This window comes from Sinocyclocheilus grahami, unplaced genomic scaffold (assembly GCF_001515645.1).
Source record: "Sinocyclocheilus grahami isolate Dianchi unplaced genomic scaffold, SAMN03320097.WGS_v1.1 scaffold407.1, whole genome shotgun sequence".
NCBI classification, from domain to species: Eukaryota; Metazoa; Chordata; class Actinopteri; order Cypriniformes; family Cyprinidae; genus Sinocyclocheilus; species Sinocyclocheilus grahami.
In genome coordinates this window covers 861,734-884,338 of record NW_015505586.1, presented here as the reverse complement: position 1 = coordinate 884,338, position 22,605 = coordinate 861,734, and the positions used below count along the sequence as shown (strand labels likewise).

At 36.4% G+C, this 22,605-nt stretch overlaps 1 protein-coding gene across 3 annotated transcripts in view; it reads right to left on the bottom strand.

The window, feature by feature from the left end:
* Nucleotides 1–3,959: 3,959 nt before the first annotated feature.
* The window catches only part of LOC107550784 (proto-oncogene DBL-like), a 21,529-nt gene continuing 2,883 nt past the window's right edge, over nucleotides 3,960–22,605 (bottom strand). The window contains exons 2-26 of one of the 3 annotated variants that reach the window (XM_016232163.1): nucleotides 20,428–20,496; nucleotides 20,161–20,275; nucleotides 19,726–19,816; nucleotides 17,019–17,138; nucleotides 16,821–16,937; nucleotides 16,590–16,739; nucleotides 15,099–15,220; nucleotides 14,863–14,977; nucleotides 14,072–14,191; nucleotides 13,796–13,987; nucleotides 13,114–13,305; nucleotides 12,757–12,928; nucleotides 11,451–11,488; nucleotides 10,683–10,765; nucleotides 10,527–10,593; nucleotides 10,313–10,428; nucleotides 8,660–8,729; nucleotides 8,455–8,547; nucleotides 8,272–8,364; nucleotides 7,260–7,385; nucleotides 6,968–7,189; nucleotides 6,629–6,721; nucleotides 6,166–6,244; nucleotides 6,015–6,078; nucleotides 3,960–4,249 (exon numbers count right to left, since the gene is read on the bottom strand). In XM_016232163.1, the coding sequence (XP_016087649.1) occupies nucleotides 4,138–4,249; nucleotides 6,015–6,078; nucleotides 6,166–6,244; nucleotides 6,629–6,721; nucleotides 6,968–7,189; nucleotides 7,260–7,385; nucleotides 8,272–8,364; nucleotides 8,455–8,547; nucleotides 8,660–8,729; nucleotides 10,313–10,428; nucleotides 10,527–10,593; nucleotides 10,683–10,765; nucleotides 11,451–11,488; nucleotides 12,757–12,928; nucleotides 13,114–13,305; nucleotides 13,796–13,987; nucleotides 14,072–14,191; nucleotides 14,863–14,977; nucleotides 15,099–15,220; nucleotides 16,590–16,739; nucleotides 16,821–16,937; nucleotides 17,019–17,138; nucleotides 19,726–19,816; nucleotides 20,161–20,275; nucleotides 20,428–20,496 (2,831 nt within the window). In that variant the 3' untranslated portion in view covers nucleotides 3,960–4,137. Of the gene's footprint in view, nucleotides 4,250–6,014; nucleotides 6,079–6,165; nucleotides 6,245–6,628; nucleotides 6,722–6,967; nucleotides 7,190–7,259; nucleotides 7,386–8,271; nucleotides 8,365–8,454; nucleotides 8,548–8,659; nucleotides 8,730–10,312; nucleotides 10,429–10,526; nucleotides 10,594–10,682; nucleotides 10,766–11,450; nucleotides 11,534–12,756; nucleotides 12,929–13,113; nucleotides 13,306–13,795; nucleotides 13,988–14,071; nucleotides 14,192–14,862; nucleotides 14,978–15,098; nucleotides 15,221–16,589; nucleotides 16,740–16,820; nucleotides 16,938–17,018; nucleotides 17,139–18,520; nucleotides 18,992–19,725; nucleotides 19,817–20,160; nucleotides 20,276–20,427; nucleotides 20,497–22,605 lie in introns of those variants that run through there. The other 2 variants (XM_016232162.1, XM_016232164.1) reach the window with 2 other exon arrangements.

Here is a 22,605-nt window from a genome sequence, read left to right as displayed (position 1 = left end):
ATTCTAATATGTTGATTTACTGCTCAAGAAACATTTCTTATTATCAATGTTGAAAACGGTGTGCTACTTAATATTTTTGTGGAAATAGTAATACTTTTTTTTACAAAAATATATCTTTTGTAACAATGTAAAAGTCTTTACTGTCTCTCTTGATAAATTTAATTTATCTTTGGTGAATAAAATAATTAATTTCTTTAAAAAAATCATACTTGCCCCAAAACGTTTACGGTACAGTATATATTGTTGTACATATACGCAGTATATACATAGTAGGGCTGTCAAAATGGCAGAAAAACTAAATTCAAATTTTGTACTTAAATATTATCAAAATTCATTTGATCTAATATACAGTAAAAACAGTAATAATGTAAAATATTGTATTATTAGTACTCCAGTCTTCAGTGTCACATGATCTTACAGAAATGAAACATTTGCTCAAGAAACATTTCTTATTATCAATGTTGAAAACGGTGTGCTACTTAATATTTTTGTGGAAATAGTAATACTTTTTTTTACAAAAATATATCTTTTGTAACAATGTAAAAGTCTTTACTGTCTCTCTTGATAAATTTAATTTATCTTTGGTGAATAAAATAATTAATTTCTTTAAAAAAATCATACTTGCCCCAAAACGTTTACGGTACAGTATATATTGTTGTACATATATGTATATACGCAGTAGGGCTGTCAAAATGGCAGAAAAACTAAATTCAAATTTTGTACTTAAATATTATCAAAATTCTAATTATATTCAAATTTAAAATGCATAATTTCAGTTAGGGTGAAGAAAAGCTGTTTGGCTTCTCTTCCACAGGCGCATCGAGCAAAATATTCCTAATGCACGCTTATTCAAAGCATAAGATAAAATGACTATCTGTGAAAAAAGTGCATAATTTTTTAAATAATGCTTATAAACCAATTATAATTAATTAAGTTGCTTAAACAACTATAAACAAAACAGCATCATGTATGTATGCATAGTTTAATGCAAAGGGCGAAAAGCCAATCACACAGAGTACATTTCTCATTTAAAAACATGAGATACAGTGGGATGGGGAAAAACCCGCCATAAAGTCTCGATACATGTTTCTTTCAAAGTTAAACTTGCATTAATTTTACATGGCTTTCTAAACATTCGGCTCCTTTGTGCGAGATGCGAGTGCAATGGTAATAGATGTCCCTCTAGAAAATGTGTTCTGTGTGAATGGCTTGGTTTCAGTTTTGATGTAAACAAGATCTTCTCCGCATTGATGTTCTCTTTTTCCGCAATATTTTTAATTAACAACGCAGCAGCGCCGCATCTAGTGGCTTCAACTGTATAGGCTAACAAAAACATTATAATGCAACGACACTTACATCTCATCGCATCTCGTGCGCCGCTGATAAGGCTGCCTCCTTAACGCACACCTAAAATTAAAATGCAACGTTTTTGCATTCTAATGTGGATTTTTATTTTAAATTCAACGAATATTCGAAATTCGAAAAAAAATTTGACCGCCCTAATACGCAGTGTATATCGATGTTAATAATGCTAATGTTTGAATGATACACTATTACCCACAAACAATCTTGTTTCATCATACTTGTTATTTTCCTGCTTTCAAGATACACCACAGCAAATGCATAAATACACTTCAAGATTCCATGTTTGGTCTTTTAACAGTTCAACAAGTCCTTTATGACTTAACACTCACTGCGTCTGTTGAGCTGGTGTTGGTTAGAGCAGCTGAACGGATCTGGACTGCTGTGGCCCGACTCAGTCCCCTCTGAGCTAACTGACGCTCTTTGCTGTTTGCTGTGTGACAAGAGAAGAGCTAGAAGTAAATAAACAATTATCCACACATGCACCACCTCTTCTATATAAAACAAGAGCCAAACCAACCGTCAGCCCAGCGCAAAGCATGTAAGAAGCTGGCAGATATGGACAGATGGTGGTAATTTCAGGCCTGCAAGGCAAATGACTCTTTCATAACAGCATAGAGACGTGCTGATAAGGAAATGGAGCGAAATTAAGCTGATACATTTGACTCAACTTGTCTTGATCTCAAAATAAGGCCTGTCTTCAAAGCGCTGCTTAACAGCCAAAACAATGGAGTCAAACCAAACTCTTCTGCTGTTTGCATGTCATGCAAAACAGATGCAGAGATGCTGGCAAAGCATCTGCCTGTTATGTTAATGATAAGGGTACTGCTGGTGAGATCGGAGGGGTGGGGTGGGGTGGGGTGTGTATGGAGGGGACGGCGATGGTGGTTAAAGTGTGGCCATAGCAGCCCTGTATGTGACGGAGCACAGATCGGAGCGGCCCCCCTCCTGCCTGATTTACCACTGAGCGTCACTGTCGCTGGGAGGGGCGAGTGAGGCATGGGCTCCGAGCACGAAGGCACACACACACGCCCCCCGACAGGGACACAAGGTCCAGACGGGGCAGGCAGCCCTTAAGAACGCCACCGGAAGGCCGCACGGCCCTGGGGGAGGACAGGCAACCACACACAGCGGCTTCATTCCCCTCATCAGCAGAACATTTTTCATACACTTAAGTACTTTTACTTAATTGATTTGTTAAAATGAGACATCCTAAATGTGTATGGGTTCTATATATGCAAATACAAGTAATATGGCTTATCCATGGGTCCAAAATTAACACTTGCCAAATGAGAGTAAAAACGGCATTGGCGAGTAAATAAAACAGTTACTGACCATATATATATATATATATAACATTACCATTAAAAAGTTTTGTTTTTAAATTAGTCTCTTAAAAAAATAAAAATTCAGCTGACCAAGGCTGAATTTATTTGATCTAATATACAGTAAAAACAGTAATAATGTAAAATATTGTATTATTAGTACTCCAGTCTTCAGTGTCACATGATCTTACAGAAATGAAACATTTGCTCAAGAAACATTTCTTATTATCAATGTTGAAAACGGTGTGCTACTTAATATTTTTGTGGAAATAATAATACTTTTTTTTACAAAAATATATCTTTTGTAACAATGTAAAAGTCTTTACTGTCTCTCTTGATAAATTTAATTTATCTTTGGTGAATAAAATAATTAATTTCTTTAAAAAAATCATACTTGCCCCAAAACGTTTACGGTACAGTATATATTGTTGTACATATATGTATATACGCAGTAGGGCTGTCAAAATGGCAGAAAAACTAAATTCAAATTTTGTACTTAAATATTATCAAAATTCTAATTATATTCAAATTTAAAATGCATAATTTCAGTTAGGGTGAAGAAAAGCTGTTTGGCTTCTCTTCCACAGGCGCATCGAGCAAAATATTCCTAATGCACGCTTATTCAAAGCATAAGATAAAATCTGTGAAAAAAGTGCATAATTTTTTTAATAATGCTTATAAACCAATTATAATTAATTAAGTTGCTTAAACAACTATAAACAAAACAGCATCATGTATGTATGCATAGTTTAATGCAAAGGGCGAAAAGCCAATCACACAGAGTACATTTCTCATTTAAAAACATGAGATACAGTGGGATGGGGAAAAACCCGCCATAAAGTCTCGATACATGTTTCTTTCAAAGTTAAACTTGCATTAATTTTACATGGCTTTCTAAACATTCGGCTCCTTTGTGCGAGATGCGAGTGCAATGGTAATAGATGTCCCTCTAGAAAATGTGTTCTGTGTGAATGGCTTGGTTTCAGTTTTGATGTAAACAAGATCTTCTCCGCATTGATGTTCTCTTTTTCCGCAATATTTTTAATTAACAACGCAGCAGCGCCGCATCTAGTGGCTTCAATTGTATAGGCTAACAAAAACATTATAATGCAACGACACTTACATCTCATCGCATCTCGTGCGCCGCTGATAAGGCTGCCTCCTTAACGCACACCTAAAATTAAAATGCAACGTTTTTGCATTCTAATGTGGATTTTTATTTTAAATTCAACGAATATTCGAAATTCGAAAAAAAATTTGACCGCCCTAATACGCAGTGTATATCGATGTTAATAATGCTAATGTTTGAATGATACACTATTACCCACAAACAATCTTGTTTCATCATACTTGTTATTTTCCTGCTTTCAAGATACACCACAGCAAATGCATAAATACACTTCAAGATTCCATGTTTGGTCTTTTAACAGTTCAACAAGTCCTTTATGACTTAACACTCACTGCGTCTGTTGAGCTGGTGTTGGTTAGAGCAGCTGAACGGATCTGGACTGCTGTGGCCCGACTCAGTCCCCTCTGAGCTAACTGACGCTCTTTGCTGTTTGCTGTGTGACAAGAGAAGAGCTAGAAGTAAATAAACAATTATCCACACATGCACCACCTCTTCTATATAAAACAAGAGCCAAACCAACCGTCAGCCCAGCGCAAAGCATGTAAGAAGCTGGCAGATATGGACAGATGGTGGTAATTTCAGGCCTGCAAGGCAAATGACTCTTTCATAACAGCATAGAGACGTGCTGATAAGGAAATGGAGCGAAATTAAGCTGATACATTTGACTCAACTTGTCTTGATCTCAAAATAAGGCCTGTCTTCAAAGCGCTGCTTAACAGCCAAAACAATGGAGTCAAACCAAACTCTTCTGCTGTTTGCATGTCATGCAAAACAGATGCAGAGATGCTGGCAAAGCATCTGCCTGTTATGTTAATGATAAGGGTACTGCTGGTGAGATCGGAGGGGTGGGGTGGGGTGGGGTGTGTATGGAGGGGACGGCGATGGTGGTTAAAGTGTGGCCATAGCAGCCCTGTATGTGACGGAGCACAGATCGGAGCGGCCCCCCTCCTGCCTGATTTACCACTGAGCGTCACTGTCGCTGGGAGGGGCGAGTGAGGCATGGGCTCCGAGCACGAAGGCACACACACACGCCCCCCGACAGGGACACAAGGTCCAGACGGGGCAGGCAGCCCTTAAGAACGCCACCGGAAGGCCGCACGGCCCTGGGGGAGGACAGGCAACCACACACAGCGGCTTCATTCCCCTCATCAGCAGAACATTTTTCATACACTTAAGTACTTTTACTTAATTGATTTGTTAAAATGAGACATCCTAAATGTGTATGGGTTCTATATATGCAAATACAAGTAATATGTTTTAAATATGGCTTATACATGGGTCCAAAATTAACACTCACCAAATGAGAGTAAAAACTGCACTGGCGAGTAAATAAAACAGTTGGTTAGTAACTTTATTAGGAACACATTATATGCTTGAAGTAGAATTTTAATAATTATAACCTGGCCCTCACTAATATGACATAATTAAAATATATTTTTAATATCAGTATATTTAATATATTTTAAAATGTAATTTATTCCTGTGATGGCAAAGCTGAATTTTCAGCAGTCATTACTCCAGTCTTCAGTGTCACATGATCTCCAGAAATCATTATTATATTGATTTCTCTCAAGAAGAGCTTCTTTCTTTCTCTTTTTGTAGAATTCTTTGTTTAAAAGGAAGTTCAAGAGAAACAGCATTTATTTAAATAGAAATCTTTTGTATCATGTACAAACATATATACAGTATATATAATAAATATAAAATATTATATAATATAATACCATCTAAAGTTAAATAATGTAACATCAATAGTAAAAACATAAAAATGTATGCAATGTAAAAAGTTTTTACATTTTATAGTGCATTATATTATTTGTTGTATTTATTATATATAGTATACTTTACATAAACTACTGTTTATTTTTACAATCATGCACAATTACATTTCAAGACCTGTATATTTATGACCGGTAACTTTTCTTAATTAACAAAGTTACATATAATTAAAAATAAGTTAATTTTGGACCGTGCTTACACATCATATGGATTGCTAAAGCGGGGCCTGTAAAAGCAGGGAGGGTACTGTTATTGGCGGGATTCTGCGAGGGAAGTGTCATGTGAGAGATCTAACAGCTAAAAGCAGCAAAAAGCTGGTCTAAGCCAAAGGGTCAAGGAGAGAGAGTGATCGGTGAGGGTTAGATCAGGGATTAGAGAGGGGCTCAGGAACAGTGATCTGTACACTAGTGGATTCTTACCTCACTGAGAGAGGAGGAGACATCTGTGTCTGCTCTGAGACTGCAGCAGAGTGACACAACTCCTCTGAACCAATGAGAGAAGAGCACACATTACTCCAAGTACTTGTGGAGGAACACCAGTGACATTTAATCACAGGAAATGTATTGAGACCTTTGAGCTGTTTCTGCTGGTTGGTCAGGATCTTTCTGATCTCGTTCAGCCAAGCGATCTTCACCTCCACTGTGGGTGCCTATGAGAAGTTTTTGCATAACAGTGGTAAACGTGACAGTAATCATGGTCATTGTCCATTAAATAATACTTTTATATCATATTATATTTAATCTAGTCTTTGCATTTATTTTACTGCTTATTTTTATATTTGTATGAGAAAAATATAATTTCTGAATATTACACTGTAAGAGATGATCTTTTGACACTGAATCATGTTTATATTTGAAACTTGATAAATGTGTATATAGTTTCATTAATTTGCATTTAGACAAATCGAGTGTAACAGCTGTTAATTTGTGAGTTTGATGCATCTAAATGAAATGATAACCTCTCTGAAAATGAGTTGAAGAAGAATTGGTGTTGCGTTAATTTTTGGATGAACTGTCCCTTTTAACATTCTCACCTGTATCACATAGACTTCCTCTCTGCCACTGTACCAGATCTCAAACTTCTTCACATCTCCTTTGACGTTCTCCGTAATGCCGACTGCACTCATCTGCCGGCATAAACAGCATTTTATACTCACGGATGGAAACACGTGCGAATCTGAAAACACACAGCTACCTGCTGTATAAACATGTCATATCCTGTCACATCCTGTGAAGTAGCATCATATTTTAAAAACAAGGAAGGAATGCTGTCATGAGTAAACGGGCTGATATACAACGATGCATCCACATGCGATGCTGGCAGGGCTTTCTGAGATTGCACATGTGCTCCCAGCAGGAAGTGCGTGCCGTACCTTAAGACAGTGCTTGAAGCTGTAGGAGGGAGTTTTGTCAGCGTTCTCTCCGTGTTCGTCTCGACGCTTGCAGAAGAGGAGTGCGTGCTCATGCAGGAACAGGTGTCGCTGCATGGGCTTGAAGCGGGCCAGCTCCTTCACGCGGGTTGGACCCTTCTTATGACTAATCCACACACTGAAGGAGCCTTGCATAAGCACGCGGCCCAGATTGCTGAGATCCCCCTGCAACATACAACTTGTTAGCTACTGTACGCATTCACACACACTCACTTTAAGTTGTTAAAAATGTCACCTCATATCCGGTGATGGCAATCTGGTGCATTGAGTCATTGACTGACTTCAGCAGGTCCAGCATGGCTTCTAGCGCCCCCTGCAGCTCAGAAACTCTCTCACAGCCTGAGCTGTACTTCAGAAGCTCCTATTATCAAATACACATACAATTCCTTGGATTTAATGGACAAAAATATCCCTACATCAGAAAACTTTAAAAAAATTACATAAGGTTGCTATGGAAGCTTGCGGAATAAAAATCTAAAACTTTTTATCTCACAGTTCTGATTTTTTTTTGTCTCTCACAACTGTGAGTTTATCCCTCACAATTCTGACTTTTCCCCTTCTAATGCAACTCCAAGATATGAAATCAAATCATAACTAAGAGTTTACATCTCTTAGACATTTTTTCCCCAGAATTGCAGGTTTATATCACGCAATTCAGATTTTTTTTCCCCTTGCAATTCTATTTTTTAACCTCCCCAAATATGAGGCATCCAACTGGACTGCATGCGCATGCAGAATTATGAGAAAAAAAGTAAAAAAATAAAAAAAAATCACAATTGCGAGTTTATCTCACAATTATGACATTTTCCTTACAATTGTGAGTATATATCTTGCAGTTGCAAGTTATGAACTTGTAACTGCGAGTTTACATCTTTTAGACTTTTTTTCTCTAAATTATAAGTTCACGTTTTACAATTCGGCATCCAGAATTGTGAGATGTAAACTTGCAATTGGAATCTATAATAAACTCACAATATCAAGAAAAACTTTTTTCTATTTTTATTCTGTGGCAGAAATAAGCTTCCACAGGTTGCATTGTGATATATAATACCAAATGCAAACCATACTGCAGTTCACATGAACCATATCCCAGACCACCTTTTCAAACAAACTCAGATGGGATTTCCTGATCAAAAGGACTTAGTACCAAAAGATGCATAATAAAAAGTATTACAAAAATTTAAATGTTAAAAGATACATAACCCCCCCCCCCCCAATTCACATTTGTATTCAGCTAAAGCTCACACCTTTAATAGGAGTTGATACTTTGTAAGGCGCTGGACTGGCTTCAGCAGGTATGAGTCAAGAGCAAGTTTGTGTTCCAGCTTCTTTTGGCACTCCTGTAACACACAGGACACATCTCAGATCTCTTTCTAGATGCACACCAGTGTGCTGCAAGTATTTCTATAGATAGAGATGGTCTTTGATACCTGAAAGAATGGGCAGTCCGAGAACTGCCTCCATAAAGAATCAGATCGAGGCTTGTTCTGACAGTAACATTCATACAAATGGAAATGGTCTTTCTGAAAACAGACAGATAGTTTTATGTTAGATATGTTTTGTAAAAACAAAAAAGAAGAAAGACATGAACAGTAACCTCAAATTGGTCTCATATGGTGTTATAAACTTCCCCACCCTTTCCAGAAAGCAAGCCCCTACTGCCTCAGGGCTCTCCAGACAGCTTTCCAAATCCTGCAGGAAGACACTGGAGAACAGAAGACACAAGTCACACACTTTGGAAACAGTGCTCCGTTGAAAATCTTGCTTGCTAGCGGTTCATAATTTAATGTAATTTTATGTAATACACTACTACCATTCAAAATTTCAGGGTTGGTAATATTGTTTTTGCTCACCAAGGCTGGATTTACTTGATCAAATATACAGTAAAAACAGTAATAATGTCAAATTATTACAATTTAAAATAATTGCTTTCTATTTCAATATATTTTAAAATGTAACTTATTCCTGTGATGGCAAATCTGAATTTTAATCATTCTAATGCACAAGAAACATTTCTTATTATGATCAATTTTGAAAACAGTTGTGCTGATAAATATTTTTGTGGAAACTGTCATACATTTTTTCAGTATTCAGTAATAAGTTCAGAAGAACAGCGCTGATTTGAAATAGAATTTTTTTGTAACATTATAAAATATCATTATATAATTACCCACGTTTTAACATGTTATTATTCTGTTTTTCCTACTGCATTTTTTACAGCAAATAATGCTTTTTTGTTTTAAGCTTAATTTTAACAAAAAAGTATGTATTTAATCCAAGATACAGTACATTGTCTAAAAACTATAGAGGTCTTTATTATCTTAAATAATGGCTTCTAAATTGTAAATTTATCTTCTTGTAAAGATGTTTAGATATATTTACTGAAAAACAAAACACAACAAAACAACACAAAATTATAAATTGGTTTTGACTCCAAACTATTGAAAGGCAGAAATCCAGTACACATCCAGTATGTACATCTAATGTGCGATATATCTGTAATTATTCACTACAATTAGTGTGTATTAAATCTAATTTTCAGTACAAAAGTATACATATATAATGTGTTAAACATATATACACATAGTATGCTTGACAAATCTTGTATGCAGTACATCAAGTACGCCTAAAATGTATAACATCCAGTATGTACTACAATTAGTATGTATTAAATTTAATATGCACTACAAGTGTAGAGTGCATTATACTTGGTATGCACTACAAATAGTATGCACAATATCTAGTATGCATAATTAGTTTAGCAACTATTTCAGTTCCTTATTTCCCAGTTGCACTATGCCTTTTTCTGTCTCTGTAACAGATAAGACTGACTGACACTCAGTGAGAGGTCACACAGCTGTCTATTAGAACCCCCGCTCTGCTGACGCGCTCCCTTCCAGCTGAGCTCTCATTGGCTTAATCAAATCCTTATTTGACCAACAGCCATTTAGCTGTAATTAAAGTGCTTTAATTGGTGTGACGGCTTCCTGCAGTCAACCAATTTGGCAATTTGCCTCACCCGGGGATGAAGACCCAGCAGGCAAGACAGGTTTCAAAGCCACTGGCAAACACAGCTGCACAAACCGATACGTTTTATTAAAATAAGATGTTTTCGGAAGGTGTCTTGAAGTCAAAACTGTGAGTGTGCAGTTGTGTCTGAATTTCCGAGGCTGAGGATTTGCCGCTTTATCTCACAGGAAACAGAATCGTATTTCGGTCTGAAGCTATTGTTTACATTTTGCTCCTTGCTGTTAGCAGCGTTATGAAGTTCTCTGTGTGTGGTCTTGCCTGCTATGGAAGTTGTAGATATCAGGCAAGTTTCCAAACAGCACATCTCTCTTGTTGCAAAGACTTGTTGGCAGGAGCGGAGCAAGAGACGGATTGTCCATTTCAGCCCTGTAGCCCTGCAAATACAGAGATCATAATCAAATCCACAACATCAACACCTCAGCTTCCAGCTCTATCTTCAGTGCCACATTCAGAAAAATGAAGGTCATCTTACCAAGAGCACTGCCAGCAGCTCCTCCACATAGATCCTCTCGGTCTCGATCAGCTCCTTCATCACATGTCTGGAGTCACACACATTCACAGGGTCATCAGACACATCAGTGTGTCATTTAAACAGACAGTGTCAGACAGTGTCAGACAGCAGACTCACCGTTTGAGCAGATCAGTGCTGTCTTCTCCATCTATACTGTACGGGAGAGAGCTGGCCGTCTGATAGTCATGAATCACCTCGATCTGAACCACACAGAAAACACAGAATGATTTCCTTTAGAAACAAGCACAAGGTGTTGATTTAATCAAATCACGCATACTGCACCATTTCCACATCTTTTCTGATCTTTATACATCTTTCTTACAATATGAAAAGTGAAACGCAGTCTATGGGTGTTTCTTCAACTTTGGGTAATTCAGGCAGTCTGGTGGATTTTTATTTAAAACATTATTTATTCATTTAAAAAAGCCTTAAATTTCAACTTTTTGTCACATGACAATCACATCTTGGAAACTGATGTGTGAGGGAAAATCTAAACTTGGTATATATTCAAGTGAATATTACGGTAAAACATTTTTTTTAATGTTCGTAAATTATGAAATGTGTGAAAATGTGATTTCATTGTTTTTAGGATACAATCTATGAAATTAACCTTACAAAGGCAGAAGGAGACATCTATTAATTTTTTAAATGTTTAAAATGTCATATCCATCACCATATTTTCCATTACAGAGCCCTTACAATAATACAATACATCATTTGAGATGTAATGGAGATGACTTGCGAATTATTCTGTGATAAAACAATAAAACTAATTCTAAAAGTCAATAGGATCATAGTCGAGGAAACATCCATATATAGTATATATTACTATCAAAAGAACCTCCCAAATGTATTTATAAAGACCAAGTGAAAGAGTGCTGTTACCTTCCTGGAGTTTGGGCTTTTCCTTGATGTTCTTTTGCCTGGTAATGGGAGGTCAAAGGTGAACTTTAAACTGGAATTAAAATCTGTTTTAAAACAAAAAGAGCAGTTGGATACAACACAGAATTGATATAAATATGTATGTTTCAAAACGTGCAGCTTCAGTGAGGGCTATGAGAATATTTTTTGAAGTTGCATTTTTAAAAGTGCAGACTAGTGACTGCAGCACAAAACATTAACGTCCACAGTTCTATGCGCAATCAAATCATATCATATCATCAAAAACAATCAGACTGCACTGGGCATAACATAATATCAGTCTGATCTGACTTTGGAAGTCATTCAGAGGTCAATACCAGTGTATGACCTCAGTAAGTGAATAAAATCCTCCCTAAATCCCTTGTTTCAGCTACAGATCCATCTTTACATTGCGTTCCTGTCAGATCACTTTTGATGGGCTGTGATCCAGCTGTGCTGAAGATCATAGTATGTCAGGTGAGCTCTGCACGTCTCTATGGCTTCCTCCCTTGATCTCTCCATCCTAAAGTGCATCAGCTCTCACAAGAATACTGAATGCATGATGACTGAATCTATCTATCTACTTTATTCTCTCCCATTATATCATTCATAATGAACTCATTCTGTAATACATTATTAATCTGCAATTCAATTTACGTTTTTCTCTGTACTAATTTTCTAACAAATTCCCATCGTCACTTGTGAAATATACAATTTAATGGTCATTATACAGAAGGATCTGACAGCTGAGGTCCACTATTGACCAATCAGAATCAAGTATTCCACAGAGCCACACAATAAAGGTTTGCATTCTGGGGTAAACAAAACGTAATGCTTCCTAATTTACATGGAGGCATTAATTTGACTATATGTCACAGACAAGCCTTTGTTATGGGTCCTCAGAGTTAATAAGGATCAAAAGGGCTACATGTGAATTGCAAATGCACCTTATTTCGCAACTCCCCATGAAGTTTGCATTATTTACAGGGATTTATTAGGAAAAAGGTGCGGCTGTGCATTTGTAAAGGTACATAATAGCTGTAGAAGGATTTCATGTCATTACCCCAATGCAATCCACTTTTGATCAGGCGTCTTGAAAGCTTTATTAAAGAGTGCGATTTAGTTTTTGTACTGTAGCAAATGATGTACATGACAAAATAATGTTGTCTAGATATGAAACATTTAGTGCAAAATCTTGTGAACAAGTAACTATTGATAAGACTGCGAGAACTCATGGCTGAAAAATACTGAGGATAATTGGACCCAAAATTAATATTGCACTGCCACATACCATGTTTGGGGGAGAAGAGGGGGGATTTTGCACGTGGTGGGTTCTCTGGACGAGGGGCCACCAGTTGGATTGGTCGGACATGTTTGTCTGCCAGTTTCTTCAGGCAGTTCTGTCTGGACTGAATCAAAGCCTGCACAGAACTATGCTTCTGAAAAGTATTCTCTATATGAGCCTGAAACACACCACAGCAAAGAATTTCCATTTATATTTAGCCTAAAATGTAATGAAATATTTAAGATTTAAAGAGTCCAAATACATCCATCAGAAGCTACATTTCTGAAAGGATGCCTAGGAATTTACATCAAACAACTACTGAAACTGGGTCTAGTCTCATTTCTGTAGTCTGTCAGTGTTTACCTGTAGACAAGGAGTGAGCACAGATTCATACTCCAGAAAGAGCACATCCACGCCTGCACCGAGGAGAGGTGGCGCCGCCTCCTGGAACTTCTCGATATCTCGAAGAGCTGCCTGCGCACCGTCTTTAGACTGGAATTTATCCACCTGCTGATTGGCCAAGAGATAAGCACCATCATCACACCACCGCTGAGCCTGCAAAACAAAGATTTTTTTGTTTCTAAAGAAATTCATAATTTTATTTGGCAAGGACTCATTAAATGATCAAAAGTTATCAAAAATAAATGATGTTCTTTTGATTATTCTGTTCAATAGAATACAGAAAAAAAATGTATGAAGTAAATATTAACCAAAAAACATTAAGCTGTTTTCAACATTGATAATAATAAGAAATATTTCTTGAGCAGCAAATCAGCATATTAGGATGATTTCTGAAGAAGAGTAATGATGCTGAAAATTCAGCTTTGCCATCACAGGAAGAAATCATATTAAAATATATTCAGATAGAAAGCAGTTATTTTCAATTGCATTGATATTTCACAATATTATGGTTTTTCTTGTGTTTTGATCAAATAAATGCAGCCTTGATGAGCATAAGGCACTTCTTAAAAAACATTAAAAAAATATTTTTCATTATAGTATAAAAATTGCTATATAAAGAGAAGGAGTGAATGTATTAGCCCACCTCTTCGAGGCGGCTCAGCAGGGTCTGTGCCTGTGTCAGGGACTTGCGTTTGGTATTGAGGGCAGAGGTCAGGGTGTCACATTGATGTCTGAGTTCATTGCAGCGCTGGATAATCAGAGCCATGGCATAGTGGTGTCCAGCAGCCAGCTGATGCCCATGCAGGATAAGAACCTGAGCCTGACTCATCTCCTCCTGAAACACACACAAATCTGTCAGAAATATCAGCATATTTGCGACTGACTGTACAACATGAACAGGGAGGCATAATGCAGCTACCTGTGCACGTTTTTCCAAACTCTCCAGCTCTCTGACACACTGCTCTGTTTGGGACAGGGATTCTCCTGTGATGCTTATCTTCCTTTCCTGTGCTCTTAATTTCTCTAAAGAGCACTCCATCTGACAGAAAGAGAATGTTAGATCAACTAGATCAAATACTTTTACTGACTCTTCCTATTATAATAGGAAAAAATATCCTTCCCTCTTTACTTTACTTTTACTCTTTAAAAAATTAGGTAATGCAGCACTGACAAATTGCCTGTTTTGCAGGGGTGGAGATCCGAACTGAAAAGCAGGGCAACATTTCAGAATCTTTAATTAAATAATCAAGAGTACATAGTATTATTATAAAATCAGCATTTTACACCATTTGTCTTACGCAGTGTGCACTATTTTTCAGTAAATATATATAATACATTATATATTGTTTAATAGTTATTCATATTTATTTATCGCCTGGTCATGTCATATATTAAAATTCACAGCTGTTGTTTAATATAGTCTTGCTCAATTTTATTCAAAATGAGCAAGATTTTTATTTTAAGGCATTACGTATTAAGCGATTGTGCTGGTGTACAGTAGAATGCCAAAACTCAATAAATAAATATTCAAAAAGGTTGACAAAAGACACTTTAAATTAAATTATTACATGTAAATCTAACCACCCAGCACAGGTGAGAACGATCAGAAACATTTCATGATCAAATGGCAGCACTGGCTTTGTATAAAGCATTTGTTTGTGAGCCATCAGTATGTCTTTGTGCAATTTTAGGGACAGAAAAGCAGTTCACCTCCTGAAAACTGTGCTCATATCTCAGCAGTTGTAAATATTGCTGCAGTTTGAGGTGGTGCTTATCAAAGAAGCCATCAAACGCCATCTCCATATCTGTGAGCTGAGCCAGCAGCCTGCAGTTAGGACATGTCAGAAAGCATGATTTCAAGTTGACATCGTTTTAGAAATAAAACAGTGGTGTGTATTTGCGATGCAGACTTTTTCTTTTCAAATAAACGGGATCAAACCCTACACCTCTGCATGGTATCCCAGTCCTGTGTCATGTCCCAGCACGTGTCGGCGTCCCCTTCCTTCCTTGAAGTCTCCAGGTTAGAGAGCAGCTGCCGCCCCTCTCTCATCACAGATCTGATGGCATCCTTCACCCATGAACAACAACAAAAACACTACGCACTGTGTTCTGCTGTCATTGACATCACAGAATCATGGAACAAAACAACTGCCAGAGCCCAGAGGGGCCGGAAAAACACAAGAAAAGACAAGACATGAGCTAAAAGTGACTGCAGACTGGAGTGGAATACAGCTTTTGTACTCCCATGCTCTGTGTACCCTAATTATAGTTTATTCCCCTAGGTTTGGTACTTTTTTTATGTTTTTCTTGGCAAAATAAGTGGTAGTAGACACCATGTTTAATCTGATCAAAAGAGGCTGTTACAGGCGCTCGGTTTAATAGGTTGTCTTGTCAAGAGATTTTTGGTCCTTTTCTGAGATGCTAAACTATTGCTAATTATTTTATAATTTTGCTAAATATATTATAATTATTATGCATGCAGCTCTACTGTCCTCAATTGAGAGACTGATGCAAGATATGGGTATATTTATAATATTTCTTTCACCACAGAACCATTTCAGAACCTAAAATACTATTTTGTATAAACAACCATTTGGGGACAGTAGGCAAGGATGCATTAAATTCATCAGTAAAGACATTTATAATGTTACAAGAGATTTCTATTTCAAATAAATTATGTTCTTTTGCACTTTCTAGTCAACTTTGATAATAATAATAAATGTTTCTTAAGCAGAAAATCAGCATATTAGAATGATTTCTGAAGGATCATGTGACACTGAAAATTCAGCTTTGCATCACAGGAATAAATTACATTTTAATATATAATAAAAACAAAAGTTATTTTAAAATAATATTATTTCACAATATTACAGTTTTTACTGTATTTTAGATCAAATAGACAACAGCAAACAGCCTTGATGAAACTTCTTTCAAAAACGTATTGACTCCAAACTTTTAAACAGTAGTCTTTCATATTAGTGCTGTCAAGCGATTAATCATGATTAATTGCATCCAAAATACAAGTTTTTGTTTACATAATATGTGTGCATACTGTGTATATTTATTATGTATATATAAATACACACATATGCATGTATATACTTAAGAAAAATATGTTATGTTTATATATTAAATACATTTATATATGATATAATTTATATGAATATAAATATATACATGTAAATACATGTAAATATTTTCAAAATATATGCTGCATGTGTGTGTCTTTATATACACATAATAAATATACACAGTACACACACACAAATTATGCAAACAAAAACTTTTATTTTGGATGCGATTAATCACTAATTCCTCCTCCTAAACATGTTAAGCTGAAATTTTGATGTTCCTAAAGCAGTTATTAAAGTCCAGCAATAATCAATAAGGGAAAAGTGAGAGGATTCTCTACACATGAGGACTTCATTGAGCTGTACCTTAAGTCTCCTGTATTTCTCGGTGTGGGACAGCAGGAGGAACTCAACAGCACTGCACTCCTCTGATAACTGTGTCTCAGCCAGCTCTGTTCCAAACGCCTGCAGCATCTGAGCAATGTCCTTAACCATAACCGCAAAACTCTCAATGGCCTGCAAAAAGCAAAGAGACTGCCTTGTTTAATGTGATATTTCTGTTTATTTCGTTAATGCATCTATACCATCATTTTTTACTGTTCTCAAGACGATCCAGTCGCTGTGGCAGTAGTCAAGAGTTCCCCCAAACTCTGAGGTCAGCTGATTCTCATCAATGTACCGCAGTAGATCTGTGACAGAGCTGAGCATCACCACCTTAATAACAGACACAAATGCAGGTCAGGGTGGTCCTGACTTTATGAAGATAAAATTACAAATGAGTGTAATGAGTCATACAGGCATTTTAAGCATGAAGTCCTCTTGACTAAAGCGGAAGCCGAGATCTGTAACCGTGCGCTGGAAGAAGCTGGTCGGTCTCAGCACCAACACAAGGTGCAGGTTTCCAGGGAATGAGGCCTAAGACAGAGAGAGATGATATCAGCTCGGCAGACACACAAGGACAGACCACCTTAAACAGGCAGATAAATGCATGAATAATCCTTAAAACCTGGAGGATATAAAGAAAAACAGAAAAAGAGTTCCACATATTTTATGAATGTTCTGGGTCTAATATAATGCTGCTTTGCATGGAAACATTTACCCTGCTTACACTTGTTTATTTGTACTATTTTCAGTTGCTTTTAATGTTTGGATTTTACTGTTTTACCTTTGTCCCAGACACAATGTCAAAATGAAAATCCATTTTAAAATAAAGTACTGTAAAGTACAGTACTATGATAAACAAATAATAAAACATGCATAAACTATTTTAGTTACTAATTCAATTATTCCACTACTATAAATGGCCAATATTCATGACTAATATAGATATCAAAAGTTAGTGCAAATGCTAGCTACGGATACAATTAGCCTCATTAAGTCTGCTATTGTATTAAATACACAAAAAAAGAGAAATTAAACTGTTCAGTTGTAATTTCCATCATTTGAAGTTTAAGTAAATATGTGAATCTTGTTCTTTTTTTAAAGCATGTATATTTTTATTATTATTTACTATATACTCCATAGTATATACTCCAACATCTGACCATCTGTACAAATGAATTTGCATAATGTCAAAAATGTAATCACTTGGAAATGGTGCACAATAATATTGCTAATTCATTTTGTCTCTTTGTTTCCATTTTTAAAGTTTCAATGTGGTTTTAGACTTTTAAACTCACAAAAAAAGCAATAAATGTATTTTGAAGTTGGAATATTATTCATGTAGGCTAACAGAATCTAGTGTGTTACTGTACGACCTGTACTACCCCATCAATCACACTGACAACTAGAGACAACAAGCTGTCAATCAAATTGATGAGATAACGTGTAGTTAGTGTTTAAGCGTTAACACTACAAGTTAACACTTAACTACACATTGAGATAACCAGCCTGATTAGCCTACAGCTACTGTACATGTACAGTTTATTCATCACGGGAGCTGAATCACATTGAGATACATAAGTGTTTGAAACAAATCTGACTAATCTCTTTGACAAACAGAAACATGACAGTTCATCCTAGCACACAGTTCACAGTAAGGACACACCACGCTTGACATTGACTCGTCCTTACGTATCTGTAAACAATAGCATCATCTGCGAAAATATTCAGTTGGCTATCGCTCATATGCATGATAATATATTTGTTTATAGGTTACATTAATAAATAACGCCTTCGCTAGCATTTATCCATGTCGGATGACTAAGCTAAAGCCGTCCGTCTCGCCGCAGTGTACCGCATTGTGCTCATCTAAACTTAGGTCCAACTCTTGAGCGAAACTACTCTAGACACATTACCGTAGAGCGGCGGATGCGCGGGAGTCCTCGCCTGTAGTCTCGCTCGCTCATAGCGATCGATGTTTTACGAGGATGTTTTAAGACCTCGCCCATCCTGCTGTGGCAGACCGGTGCCCGGTGCAGTGGACGGTCTGCGGGATTCATCGCCGCAGCGTCGGGAGGGTGGCAGCACAGCACCGTCTCTCCTGCGCTCTCCTCACCTCTCCCTCGCCCCAAGAGCGTCATCATGTAAAAACCTGCGCATGCTTTGTGCTAACTCATGCATTCCCGTTGCCTCGCAGTGAGCTCGGGTTTCACACAAGCTGTTTTTAAACGCAAACTTCAGTTAGAAGTGCCGCATTTAGTTATTTATTCAGGCTGGAGCTCAGAGAATTGGGCTGTGAGCACACGCTGTACTGCAAATGCGCTGATCCACTTCAGCACCGCGGACAGCGACAAGACCGCTTCAGCACACAGTTAATACAGACGCGTGATGCATTCAATCCCCAAAGGACATATAAGGGTCAGCGATGCTTAATGTTCTCCCTGGATCTATTAAGCAATTCAATAATACAATAAATTCACTAATAAATAAATATACCTCTTTTAAGTTTTATACATACATACATACATAAATACTTTTTAAATTAAAAGTATTTATATATGTATGTGTGTATGGCTTAAACCGAAACCATCCTGAAAAATCATTAACAATTCAGACTTTTATGATAGTGTGTCAAGATCATTATGGTTTTTTAAGAATATCAAATATTTTGTTTAGTGTTTTGTTCAAGTCATCTAGAGTAAGGCTTTATTTTTGAGTCAAAATTAATGTTATTTGTACAGTATGTATCTATATATATATATATATATATATAGAGAGAGAGAGAGAGAGAGAGAGAGAGAGAGAGAGAGAGAAAGAGAGACTTTTTAATATCGTTTTAAAAGGATTAAATGCAAATGCAAAAAGTTTATGCAAGGTGCAAGGAAAATATTTTTGATCGGTTTACTTGGTTACACTATACAGACATTTTAGGGTCATTTTTAAATACTTTTTTTGTAGAAAAAAAAGCATATTTTTAAAAAACAATGCACTAAAGATTTACAAGATTTTTTTTATTTAACCATAAATAATAATAATAAATTAAAACAACAAAACACCTTTCACACTTTTGCATTAATTATAAAAAAATAATTGTAATTGTAAATATATTGTAATCTCTTACCGCAATCCGTGCCAATGCCGTTTTGATCGAGGCCCAAGTATCCAATCTTCGGTCTAAAATGATGATAAATTTTACACCAGGTTGCCGTGTTCTGGAAACATGTGAAGTGTGTCATGTATCACACTAACTGCATTTGATCTTAGTTAAGAACATGACATTATGAACAACCAGAATATCTGAACATATGTATGTAAATGTACACAGGCATTGCATGGCGGGATCAATATGTTATTTCATCCTAAAAGATCCTGACTGTATTGTGTCTACAATGTAACTACAAAGATCTTTGCATATTTAACACACTAACAATACATTCATTTGAATAGCTCAATTTGTGTATGAGCTGTTGCAAGGTTTACGTGAAGAGAATACATAAGGGACTGCTGCTGTACTGCAATGCAGTGAGATGGAGAGGCTGATGTATTAGACACGGACCTCGGAATCAGTGTGAGGTATGAAAGAACTTTGGCAAGAGCTTCTTCAGGAATGTCGCTGAAAGCAGAGCATTCTGGGAGAGTGATGATGACACTAGAGTCCTCACCGCGTCCCCCTGGAATTCAATAAACATCACATTTACAGTTTCTCAGTTAAGGACAAATTCTGTGGCATTGCTCCAAATTTATCTGACATGTTTAGACAAGCCATTAATCCACACATACTTTACGTCTCCAAAAACTATCAAACAGAAACTGAAAACCCCACCTGATAAATAGGCCAATTGTTTCTCAATGTAGCCAGCCACTTCCTGCATACTCACAGGGACTGTGACCTCTGAGGAGACAATGAAGATGAGCCACATATAAATAACAAAGCGGCAAGTTTTAGGTCATGTTTCTGTAAGTTATGTGAAATTTCAGGAACAGCACCACCCAGTGTTCAATGTACAAACTACCAGAAGCTGTTAAATCACAGTACTATATAAAATAATTTATGGTCTGTTAATGGACTCCTTAGTGAAATTGACAACATTAGTAGTTAGTAGCAATGAGTCTAATGCATTCATGTCTGCAGAACCATCAAGATGGACTGAAGCCAGAGACTGAAAACAAGAGGTTCAGTTTCCTTTGAGCCTCATTTCATACTACAATACACTGCAAGTGGAGGTTGACAATAGAGGATTTGTTCAAATTACATATGGACCAACACTGGTCTCCAGTGACTTCACCAACAACTCACTTCCTGTGTTTGCGGCAAACAAAAACAAAATTAATTCCACAAAGAGAAATGTAATACTCTGTAGAGGAAATTGATTATTTTTGGGTCAAGTTACAGTACAGCTTCTTTTTCCTATTATAAGGCTCCTTACATGCTTACTATAACCATTGTTGATAAAAAGACCTGATATTCTTCCAAAATAAAGGGTCATGTCCTGAAGAATGTTGTAATATGTAAAAACTGCTATCTACATAACTATTAACCTATCATGATAAAAAATAAATGCTGACATTAACATTTAATGAGTTTCCAACAGGTATAATGGTGCTGGGGCAGAGATGAATGTGAACAAAGACAACTAAATATTTAATAACACTCAAGACAATTTCAACAGTTTAAAATGTTAAATACTCTATATACACCTCAAAAGCAAAATTTATGAGATTGATAATATGATGAGATATGGAGAGATAAATATATTGTACATTTTAGAGAGATGCATTTAAACAAGATGGTCTAGACTAGAAAGCAACAATAAATATGTTTCAGCCTTCCACTAGTTTGCAAACTAATTTTATAAAAAATACAAATGTGAAGTGTCATGATATAATAGACATAATAATATTTTTTATAATAATAATAAATAAAAATACAGCTTAAGGTCTGTGCAACAAATTTGTGTGTGCAAATATATTAACAGTTAAAGAAATAGTTCATATAAAAACGTTAAAAATGTACTCTCTCTCAGACCATACAAGATGTAGATGTGTTTGTTTCCACATCGGAACAGATTTGGAGAAATTTACCATCACATCACTTGCTCACCAATGGATCCTCTGCAAGTGAATGGGTGCCGTCAGAATGAGAGTCCAAACAGCTGATAAATCACAGCAAATTCACAATAATCTACAAATAATGTAAGTAACACACAATCTGCATGTTTGTAGTAAACATATATAGAGATGTTTTCATTTCAAACCACTGCATCTATTCATAATATTGCTTTCTCCAGTGAAAAAGTTGTCTCATCTGAATTAGGAAAGAAATATTCAGAGATCAAGTAAGGATTATGAACTTGTATTTCAGCCAGAAGCAACTGTTTGAAGTTAAAATGCCTTAAAGATGGATTTGTTTGACTGTCTTGTGGATTATTGTGCTGTTTTTATCAGCTGTTTGGATTCTCATTCTGACGGCACCCATTCACTTGCAGAGGATCCATAGGTGAGCAAGAGATGTAATGCTAAATTTCTCAAATCTGTTCTGATGAAGAAAACAACTCCTTTACATCTTGGATGGCCTGAGGGTGAGTATATTTTCATGTTTGAGTGAACTATTTCTTTAATATAATAAATTATATGAATATATTAAGTCTGCTAGGTCACTAAATGTTGGAGTATATTTGCTCATAGTGTTTGTTCTCCCATGTGTTCAGGCTTTATAAGAAAGCCCAGCACTGCCTTGACAATGTTACGTTTAGGCAGCATCGCCCTTCTAAAACAACACAGATGGAAAACCACACCTTATACTCCTTTGAGGGTGTGATCAGAGATATCTGTGAGTCTGTGTATAATCAACACATTCAGGTGCTGTCCATGTGAACATGTCTGAACTCAGTCTGAAAGCTACTTATTAAATAAACCTGTACTGCTCAGTAGCAACACAGAGACTATGATCTGTCCTGTAAAAGACAGATGAGAGATGTTATATAACATACATATACATATA